This window comes from Octodon degus, unplaced genomic scaffold (assembly GCF_000260255.1).
Source record: "Octodon degus isolate 3935 unplaced genomic scaffold, OctDeg1.0 scaffold00023, whole genome shotgun sequence".
Lineage (NCBI taxonomy): Eukaryota > Metazoa > Chordata > Mammalia > Rodentia > Octodontidae > Octodon > Octodon degus.
The window spans coordinates 7981224-7992198 of record NW_004524599.1 but is presented as its reverse complement, the minus strand read 5'-3'; the positions used below and the strand labels follow the sequence as shown (position 1 = coordinate 7992198).

At 46.9% G+C, this 10975-nt stretch overlaps 1 protein-coding gene and 1 long non-coding RNA gene across 3 annotated transcripts in view; one reads left to right on the top strand and one right to left on the bottom strand.

The window, feature by feature from the left end:
• Window positions 1-2193, bottom strand: part of LOC111815895 — a 57857-nt gene extending 55664 nt beyond the window's left edge. The window contains exon 1 of the long non-coding RNA XR_002820520.1: window positions 2152-2193. This is a non-coding gene — a long non-coding RNA (uncharacterized LOC111815895). The remainder of the gene's footprint in view (window positions 1-2151) is intronic.
• A 278-nt stretch (window positions 2194-2471) lies between these two features.
• Pak1ip1 (PAK1 interacting protein 1) lies at window positions 2472-10606 on the top strand. 2 transcript variants are annotated; one of them, XM_004628369.2, is made up of 10 exons: window positions 2472-2631; window positions 4760-4922; window positions 5706-5826; window positions 5899-5973; window positions 6328-6380; window positions 7224-7369; window positions 7587-7684; window positions 9116-9215; window positions 10047-10170; window positions 10320-10606. In XM_004628369.2, the coding sequence occupies exons 1-10, from the start codon at window positions 2548-2550 to the stop codon at window positions 10520-10522; spliced, it is 1167 nt and encodes a 388-aa protein (XP_004628426.1). In that variant the 5' UTR covers window positions 2472-2547; the 3' UTR covers window positions 10523-10606. The 2 variants fall into 2 exon arrangements, with proteins under 2 accessions (XP_004628426.1, XP_023567815.1); XM_023712047.1 differs by having other exon boundaries at window positions 4757-4922.
• Window positions 10607-10975: the final 369 nt, after the last annotated feature.

The window sequence follows — 10975 nt, the reverse complement described above, 5'->3', positions numbered from 1 at the left end:
AAAAAAAAAAAAAAAAGACATCAGACTTGTGCCTGGAGATGCCTCTGAAGACCAGGCCTCAAGAAAAAGGTACAATGGGCAGGCCTAGGTTTCTTGCTAAGGGGTCAGCAGTGACTTGAACTGTACTGTAATTGTTACCTCCTGGCCCAGAAGTCCAGTCTTCAGTCGCTCAGGTGAGCAGAACCTCTGAACTCCCCGGGGCCTGTCCCCAAAAAGGCCTTGTTCTTTCCTTGCACCTGTTAACTGCCTCCTCACTGGATTATGCAGCTGTATTTGTAATTCTACAGGTTGACTGAAGTTTGACCCCCACTGTATTCACGCTGTTTGTTGTAGGAATTACCTAACAAAGGGCCTTGCACAGTAGCAAAGGGTTCACACCTTTGCCCCTAGCCCCCCACCCGCAAGGCAAGCCTTGAGTATTATTTCACCTGGACTGTTCTATCAGGGCAAGATCCAGGGTCCAGGGCAGGGAAAAACTCTATCTTTGCTTCCCTCAGTTCTGAACTACAAAGGGAGCAAAGCCCTCTGGGAGTAAAACCCCATGCAGGTTAAAAGATTTTAAAAGCTGCCAACTTTTCCCAGTAAAAATCGACAATCACTGTGCAGGAAAATCGGAGTTAGGGTCTTTGTAACAGGGTCGATCTTTCTCCATTTCTCCACATCCTTCTGATGGAGGATACCACCTGACCAACACGGAGAAGGAAAAGCTGGCTGTTTGTTCTCTGGCAAACTCAATCCAGGCATTTGACAAAAGAGCTGCCTAAGGACAGCATGAATCAGTGCAGAAACCAATCAATAATTTAAAAAGCAAAACTAAAAATAAACCCTCTTGTGCTCTACTGATGATGATTTTACTCTCAACAGTTGGCTGCTTCTTGGCAACTGCAGCTTTCACGAGGAGATCGGGTGGCTTTTCACATCCTTTGTTTGGAGCAAAGGAGGTTTTGGAGGAAGTGTGCTCGGTTCCAATCCAGTCGAACAGGTATATAACCTTGCATTATGTGCTTTTCCCAGTGAAGAGTTACAACCCTAGCAAGTTACGAAATTACTGCCACGGTCATAAATGAAATGCTTTGTTCCTGTGACAAAGAACGTGCAAGGCCAAGAAATGTAGAAGCTGCAGCAGCGCCGCTACTTCGCTGCGTGGTCTTCAAAGTAACTTTTCTGGACCCAAATCCGCATTTGTGTAACCTGTAGTACGGACTGATGTAGGATTTTACTCTCGATGAGGCATTACTCTTTGAAAATATACGTTTTATCAACACTTTCTTCTACAAATGTATATCCAATTTTACAAATATTTTCTGGGGATTCAAAACTCCTGGAACTTATCCACCAGTCGCCACCTTTCCCCAACATCTGGCCTCGATGCTAGGTCTCCTGAGCTCTGTGATCGGCTCCACCAATCTTTTTTCTTTTCCTTTCTTTTTTTTTTAAAGTAAGAATCACTCTGAGGTACACACATGGTGCCCATACACATTCCCCAGGTAACGATGCCTACGTACCAAAATGTACAATTGTTTCTCCAAACGCAAACATGAATTAAAATACGCCCTAAATACAGAAGACAACCCAGAACACCAGAGAAAAGGGCCTACGCACGGAAGGATTTTATTACAGTTCAAGACTAGCCAGGGACGGGTGCACTAACCCCCGCCTATCAAGTCGCCCCACTACGGTGCTTGTGAGAACGAATCGAGCTAACAGTACAGTACTGAGAGCTGGTAAGGAAGCTGTGCAACACGTCCCTGCATCTCTGATCTTATGGAAATCTCGAACTTTTTGTCAAAGGCTGCTTTAAAAAAAAAATCCCCTGAACAGGGTTAAGGGTTAGGACGGGGTGAGCCTTCCTCCGCGGTCGCCCGGCCCGCCCCCGGCCACTCCGCGCCGCGCCGCCCCAGCGCGAGGGGTCCTCCCGCTCTCCGGGCTGAGCCACGTCGCAGGCCCACCCGACCCCCGGGAAGCCTGGCGCACCGGGCCGGAAGGAGAGGCTGCGGCGCAGGACGCGAACCTCTGCTCTAGGGTCCCCAGTTCTGTCTCGCTGCAGACCCGACACTGACACCGCGAACCCTAAATCCTGCTGTCTTCCGGGTAGCGAAACAAAGGCACTTTCTACGCCTCCTCGCACAAAAAAAGATCTCAGCCCCTCACCGCGCCTCCCGAAGCCCCGGCGCTCCAACCGGAAGCTGGTCCCGCCCCTGACGTTCCGGAAATGGGGCCTCGCGCCGAGGCTGGCCCGCCCCGCTGCTCTTAGGCCCGCCCAGCTCGTGGCGTCCTAGACCGTGCCTGCTTGCTCTCCCCCCCCCCCGCCCCCCCATTGTAATTAGAAACTCCTCTGCGGGTGTCCTTTCTCATCGTTTCTTATTCTCCGCCTGGAAGGCTTACGGCGCGGAAACCATTTCCTTGTATCCAGGCAACCCTAGGTGTGACGTACAATTTGGGCGCCGGCACGGCAAGGACCCCTCCCTTCTTTGTGCTTCCGGGTCTGTCATCTCCGCGCCGCGCCGCGCAGCGCCGGCTTCCCGGGAGAGGCACGAGGGCTGCCGCATGGAGCTGGTGGCCGGGAGCTACGAGCAGATCCTCTTTGGGTTCACTGTGCACCCGGAGCCCAAGGCGGGCGGCGACCACGAGGTGAGGTCCGGCGCGCGGAGGGGCGGGACGGCCTGTCTGGTGGCCGCGCGGCCGAGGTAAACATTGCGGCCGGCGCTGTTCTTACGGCCCGGTCCGTGGGTTACCTGGTGAACATTCTCGGGCTTTGAGTACAAAACAGACCGCTTACAACACGGATAGACGTTTTGCAAAGTGCCACGTAAAACCCGCGTAGTAGTTGGCAGTTGATGTAGTCATCGCGAAGACCATTTGTCGTGTCTTGTGTAGGAGTCCCTTTACCAGCTAATTTTATTTATTTTTATTTATTTTTTTTAAGTTTTGGCAGAACCGGGGATTGAACTCAGGACCCTGTGCTTGCCAGGCAAGCGCTTATTCTACTGAGCTATCTCCCCAGGCTTTTACCAGTTAATTTTAATTGCCCAATTAATTGTCGCTAATCAGTTATGCTGTTACGCCGTAAAACTGTGGAAGTCCTTCCTCGTCTCCACCTGCACACCTGTACCCATTAGTACAAGGCAAGACCCTGTCCCCCCCCAAAAGGGGGAGACTTGACTATATGTGCCTCACAAAGGGGCTCTTTGAAAGCTGTTTTTTTTTTTAATGTGGAATATAGTGGCTTTATAGTAAAGAAAACACATTACATAAATAATGAAATTGCTTTATAGGAGATAGAGTACCTCTAATTGCTTTGGGAATAAAATAATCCTGGTTTAGAAGTTTTGTAGTAAACATTAAATAAGTAATGAGATTGCTTTATAGGAGGTAGAGTACCTCTAGTTGCTGTGTGAATAAATCCTGGTCTAGTAGTCAAGAGATCAGAAAGCTCAGGCTTGCCTTATCTGCCACTTTGATTCCTGTGCTGACAGTGTGCTCTTGTATTCTCCCATCCAGAAAAGTGCCTTCCATGTTCTGTAATTTCTCTGCATGTTATGTTATGTTATGTTATGTTTTCTCTCCTACTGTATCGTTTATGTTTGGAAGATCCACACCCTGGAGACTTTTTACTCTCCTTGCCTACCGATGTTAAGTTCCCTGTAAATAATGAATGTCTATCATTTTCTTTACCTAAGAGGGGGTGTTATTGATCATAGTCCTAACATTTTGTACAATACCAGAAATTTAATAAAACGGAAGGCTGATTTTTCATTAGATCCTGAATACCTTACACTGGCTGTCAACGTGTATCTATAGTTCCTTTTTTTCCATGTGCAGAAATGCCAGCTTCCCACATACCACAGGAACATTTTTGTGACTTTTTAAAATACAGGGTCTCACTATCTAATTCAGACTTGTACTGATCCTCCTGTCTCAGCCAACCCAGCGCAGGGTTTACAGGTGTGTACCACCTCGTCTGGTTTCTGGGCTGGCATGGCATATGGTGCTGGGGACCAAACCCAGGTGCTTAGACTGCTGAGCTATCTCACCAGCTCGTGACTTTCACATATAATCGTACATATTTATGAAATAAATTATGATATTTAAATACCACCCATCACTGGGATTACAGGCTTGCACCACTGCATCCAGTCTTGGTGGCCTGCTCAGCATGCCTGGGGGCAGGGCCGGCACAGCATGTGGTGCCAGGGATCAAACCCCAGTCCCTGTGCTTGCTAAGCAGGTGCTTAGATCACTGAGCTATCTTATCAGCCCGGAATAGGAACTTCTTGTTCACTGCCTTATGTCAGCTGCCTAAAAGGATGCCGGGTGTGTGGTTGAACTTATTTAAATCCCAGACTGGTCTTGAACTTGAAGCTATCCTCCTGCTTCAGCCTCCTGAGCACCGGGATTACAAGTGTGTGCCACTAAGCCTGACTCTGGCATAGTTCCAATAAAAAAAGTTCAAATAAAAATTTGCACAGTTGATTCATTGATGTGGAAGTCTCACACGTGAGTAAATAGAACAGAGTTGGGTGGCACTTCTGTGTCTAGTCCCTCTCCATTACTGGGTCCTGGAGTCACGATACCCAGCATTGCTTTCCCCCTTGCTCACATTCATTATTCACTCTTCAGGTTCTTTGCTTTAATCTCCATGTCACTGCGTAGTGCATATTCCATTTGTAGGACCATGAGAGTTTCAGTGGGTTGTAGCACATGTTGCTAGACAACCATGATGTGACTGTGCTACTGATCACGTTTTGCTCTTCAGCAGAAATGGACTTCAGTGGCCGACTTCACTCACCACGCCCACACTGCCTCCTTGTCCGCGGTGGCTGTGAACAGTCGTTTTGTAGTCACTGGCAGCAAAGATGAAACGATTCATATATATGATATGAAAAAGAAGGTAGAGCACGGGGCCCTCGTACATCACAACGGTAAGGATTGTATCCTTCAAGATGGTTTTGGAGGTGTTATTACTTCAGTATTTGACTTCAGTTGGACTTTTTATTGTGAGAGTTTTATGTAGGATATTTTTTGTTAGGAGATTTTGGCTGCTCACAGTCCTGTTGGGAGATAGAAAGTGCCTTCTTTGTGTCTTAGTGTCGTGTACCTCCCAGCATGGTCTTTGTCAGCACCTAAGCTCTTTAGTGTACAGGACTGAAGTCCACAGCAGGCCAGAGGTCACTGAGTTGAATTAGTCACACAGTAGTAATTCCCACCCTGGCTGGGTTTTCCACAGTATGGTGAAGTTGTCTGGCAGGATTAAGGGCTAGAAAAACTGTCAGTAATTGTTTTCCCTTCAGGATTGACTTTTTCTTTTTTTTGGTGGTACCGGGGATTGAACTCAGGACCTTGTGCTTGTCGGGAAAGTGCTTATTCTACTGAGCTATCTCCCTGGCCCCCAATTTTTTTTTTTATCTTTTTGAAACAAGGTCCCACTATGAAGCTCAGGCCAGCTTTGAGCTCACTTTGTAGCTCAGGCTGGTCTCGAACTTTTAGCAATCCTCCTGCTTCAGCCTCCTGAGTGCCGGGATTACAGGAGTGGGCCACCAGACCCGGCTAGGACTGACCTTCATTTATGCTGTTTTCATTGCATTTCCTAGGAAACAGAGATGAGGGGTTTAGTATGTGTATTACTTACTATAGCCTGGGCTTCAAACTGGAAGTGGAGCTGAGTTCTGAACCAGTGTAATTGTGTCCTCTTGGTTCTTCTGCAGGCACAATAACTTGCCTAAAGTTCTATGGCAACCGGCACTTGATCAGTGGAGCTGAAGACGGGCTCATCTGTGTCTGGGATGTGAAGAGCTGGGAGTGCTTGAAGTCCATGAAAGCTCACAAGTGAGTCGCTCTCGCCCGCTGGCACTCGCATGTGCTGTGCAAGTCAGGAGCTAACTGTCGGTTTCATTGTAGAGGACACGTGACCTTCCTTTCCATTCACCCGTCTGGCAAGTTGGCGCTGTCTGTAGGCACAGATAAGACCTTAAGGTAGGTCACTCATGCCCCAGAGTGTGTCTGCCGAGTCGTGGTTGCCATAATAGGCTGTTTCTGTGCTGTTCCAGTTTTCAGCCATTTAAAGACACTGATGCCAGGGAAAGGTAGAAAGGGAGAAACCATCTGTTTCATAATGGTAGGAAACAGAATAGGAGGAAACAGTGGGCTGGGGATGTAGTTTAGTGCAAAAGTCCTGGGAACTGGGAAGGAGGGAAACATCAAGATGTTGCTGTCAGAAAACTGCAGGTGCTTACTAGCCGGGCTGGGCAACATTGTCCTTCACTTTGCTGATGCTTTTCTACTAAGTCAGTTGATGATCATGCCAAAAGCAGGCTTCTTGTTTTACAGAACCTGGAATCTTGTGGAGGGAAGATCAGCTTTCATAAAAAACATAAAACAAAGTGAGTATCTTCGTTTAGTAAAACTAGTGGTACACTGAATGTTCACAAACTGTATGTATGTATATATATATATATATATATATATATGGCTTGTGACATTTATTTATTTATCTCCCCCCTCCTGTACCGGGGATCAAACTGGAGACCTTGTGCTTACCAGGCAGGCACTTAATACTGCTGAGCTATATCCCTGGTCCATAATTTTTTTCTGTACCAGGGATCAAACTCAGGACCCTGCACTGGCCAGGCAGGATCTTATGCCACTGAACTATCTCCCTGGCTCCACAAACATTCTTAGTTATGTGTTTACCCAGGTGTATTTTCTACATGCCAGTACGGTTTCCTGTGAAAGAAATGTTTCCAGTTATTTTCTTTTCCCGTTTTACATGTAGGTTCTTGTGGCCCTGCTACAAGTCAGTGCTATGATTTTCAGTGATTGTTTGAGTTAGCTTGCAAAATGTGTCCCATAAATTTGTCTTGAAGATCAAATAAGAAAGTGGATATGAAAATGTACAGTGGAAATATTTGCTATTTTTATTACTCTGAGCATTTTGTTTTTCTATTTATAAAATTAGTCTTGCTTAGGGCTGGCCAAATAGTGTAGCAGATTAAAGCGCCTGCTTAGGCACATGCAGGGGCCAGGTGCTGGCCCCACCCCTGGGGTGTGCTGAGATGGCGATTGAGACAGCATGGCGGCACACACCTGTAATCCCAGCACTTGGGAGGCTGAAGACAGGAGAATCAGTACGAGTCCAGTCTACGCAGTGAGACCCTGAACGCCCTGTAGACCCTTCCCTAAATACAGACAGAAAAATAAATCAGTCTTGCTTTCATAACTTACAGATGCTCACATAGTAGAATGGTCCCCGAGTGGAGAGAAATACGTCGTTGTCATCCTAAATAAGATTGATGTCTACCAACTTCATACTGCGGCCATCAGCGGCACCATCACCAATGAAAGACGGGTTTCTTCTATTACCTTTCTTTCAGTAAGTTGTCAAAAAATTGTGGTGGAGGCTGAGTCAGGAGGATTGCTGTGAGTTCAAAGCCAGCTTGGGCTACAAAGTGAGTTGAAAGCCAGCCTGAATGGCATAGCAAACCCTGTCTCAAAAAGAGGAAAAAAAAAAAAAAAAGTAGGGGGCAGTTTGTGAAGGTCATCAGGACTTCTGAGGCCGTCCTGAACGCCCTTCCTGTTCTCACTTCTAGGACTCTGTCCTCGCAGTGGCTGGAGATGAAGAAGTAGTGAGGTTTTTTGACTGTGGATCACTGATGTGCCTCTGTGAGTTTAAAGCGCATGAGAACAGGTATCCAGCAGTTTTCTCCCTATGTATGTATAGAGAATTAGTATGTATTACACACATACAGGCATCAGTTTCAGAAGGTAGAGTGTTTTTATAGCAACTGCAGAGACCGTTAGAAATGCGTACAAAGAATTATATATCTGGGCTTTGTAATGTACAAGTGATGACTGTGATCAGGGCGGATCATTTGGGCTTTTCGCACATGCTGGTTAGACTTGGAGCTTGAAGTCAGGCATAGTTGAATAATAAAAACAACAGGGCCCGGTGTAACACTCAGTGTAGAGCATCTGCTGGGCAGGTGGGAGCTCTGGCTGTCATCCCCAGTACCCACAAACAAAGGTTCTCAGTGTTTCTGCTGCTGTTGCTTCCCCAGTCCTTCCTCCTCCTTTCCCGTGCCTTCCTTCCCTCTCCACAGGGTACCAGAGGTAGCATGGATTCCAGCTCTGCATGCCTGCTGTAGCCTAGGGAGTAGGTGCTGTGTCTCAGGGAAGGTAGTTCAGTGTTGCTGTGCTTGGAAGTGACAAAGCTGGTTCACACCAGCTCCTGAGACCTTCAAGTCTCTGCTCTTTCCGCTGTGGTGTTTAAAAAGGTGCTAACGTACAGAGTTGTACTTTACTGTGTTTCATCAGCATGTTCTTGTTCTTTGCAAAATGTGTCCCATAAGCCAGTTCACAAATGCGAACACACAGACAGCTCGATGGGGCTTATGTTCCAAAAGAACTGTCTTTGCAGCACCTGGGTTTGAACCCAGGGCATGTCTACCATCAGGGCAGTCCTCATCTATATTCCTATCACTTCCTCCGCCGCTGTGCTATTAGAAAGCACGTTCCCAGGGAGGGCTTTAAGCTTAAAAGTGATATGATTTGACTTCATTGACAAGCTGTTAGGGAACAAAACTGTAAGCAGAAAGGCCAGTTGGGCAATCTCCGTAACCCAGAAAGAGAGCTGCTTGCTTGGGTAGCAGTGGTGCCCCAAGGTGAGAGAGGCTCTGCTTGGAAGGCAGCCTTCCTTCGTTCTCTTCCCAGAACTGACAATGCGAGAGACCAGGGACTTTGTTTTAGTCATATTTACTTCTTTGAGATCACCCCATTAGTTGTAAGTATCCTCAGATTTTCCTCACATGTTTGACAGTTTCACTGTTTCGTGGCCTGCAAATGACTCACTACTCATATGAAACGTAGTTGCATTTTAAGACACCATTGAGTAGTTGGGAAGTGCTTGAAGCACTGAAAAAGCAAGAGACATAGACGTGTGCATAGAGAGGGCCGGGGAGGTAGCCCACTGGCCCTGCGCCTGCCTGGCAAGCGTGAGGTTCTGAGTTTGATCCTGGTACGAAAAAAAGCGAGTGTAGAGTTTTTTGCTTTATGTATAATTTTATGATACCATATGGCTTGCACCTGACAGTCTTTTGTGGCATTACTATTTCTATCCTAGGGTAAAAGATATGTTCAGTTTTGAAATTCCAGAGCATCATGTTCTTGTTACAGCATCGAGTGATGGCTTCATCAAAATGTGGAAGCTTAAGTCCGATAAGGTCAGTGTCTTAGTGTCGAATACGTACACTCCACCCAAGCTTTGCTGCCCACATGTTTTTGTTAAGTGAAGCTGGGTACTTTCGTTGTGAGACGTAGATCTTTAAGCTTTTTAAAATTTCCTGGCGTGGTTGATGTAATGGTTTTACAAATCAGGTCCCCATCGAGCTGTCTGTGTGTTCGCATTTGTGAATTGGCTAATGCGAGAATTTTTCTCGCTCTTTGGAATAGGAGTGTTCTCCGTAAGATTCTAGGGGAAAGCACTGCCTTTGCGGCTCAGACTCTAACATCCTGATTGATTCTGGAACTCTGTTAGTCCTCTGAAGTCCCTTTGGAGTCTCAGTATACCATTCCTTCCTCTCAAGCACATCCTGTGAGTAGGGTTTGTCGGGCACTACTTTGTACAAGCTTCTTTAGGCCCTAGAAATGAGTGGATGAGAACTACTCAATAGCCTTAGAATTTCACGTTTCTGGGTACATCTCCAATTGACCTGCAAATATTATTCATCAAACCAGTCATAAGTTAAGAGTGTAGACGACTTGCAGACTTCATGTCTTTATGTTCAAGAAAATACAGATGTGCATCGCTTCCCGTGAAGTTGCTTTCTGAGAGGCGCGGGGGCAGTTTTATCACTGAGGACGTGACAGAGGCACTTACACCCTTGGTTCAGCCTGCGGCTGTCAGAGCGGGCCATGATCTGCCACTGACTGAAACACTGCTCTGCCGGGCCTGGCTGTAGTACACTTCAAATCAGGGTAACTTGGTTATGGAAAGAGAAAAGTGCTAGAATTCCCGTGTTACCTACATTATATTTCCCTCTCTTTTCTTGTAGACTGTTCCACCGTCTTTGCTCTGTGGAGTGAACACTAACGCCAGGCTGACGTGCCTTGGGGTGTGGTTAGACAGAGGGGCAGACACGAAGGCGGGCCCACCTGCTCCGGCAGCGCCCTCCCCGGGTAAGGGAAGTGGAGCAGATTTAGGAGTTGGCTGCTCTTGCCCTCCTGAGCTGCTGCAGTACAAGCTGTCCAGATAGCTTCATTTCATTGTCAGCCTCTTTACTCCAGGCAAGGGATGCAGTCTTTAAATGCACTTTGTTGTGTTTTAGTAAAGAAAAAAGACCAGGCCAGGATCAGCGGAAATGAGTCTGGTGATGTGGTGCAGGAAGCGGCAGCGACGGAGCCTAACTCTCAGAAATGCGGCTTAGCTGGTGGCAGTGACAAGCCAGCCAAAGGGAGCAGCCTCCTGCCGTGCAAGAGGAAGACAGTGGAAATGTTGGAAAAGAAGAAGAGAAAAAAGAAGAAAATATAGCACACAGTGAACCCCAGATTTCTCCTCCAAAGAACTCCTTTTAGATGGAATTGTCATTTTCACGTATTAAATTTTTTATTTTTATTTTTCTTCTGAGTAAAAGCAAGGAACTTTTTCCTTGGAGAAAATGTGTAGCTTTTAAAGAAACCACTTTAGGTGGTTTTTTTGTTTATAACTGATAGTTATTTTTGACAGATGAAATTAATTATATATCATGGGCTTGACATTAATTTTGTATCACGTCCACTGCTTCTGGACATGTAAAACGTCCTCCTGCTCCCGCTACCGCTGCCCTCCATTGCTTATCCAGCATCCTAGGTCCAGTGTCCACCACAGCCAGGCACTGTCCTGCACTCCGGGGGCTGACAGGTGAAAAGCACGCTCCCCAGCCAAGGACAAAAGCTGTGAGGAACAAATATGTTCAGTGTGACAGCCTGGGGTGACCAGGGCAGC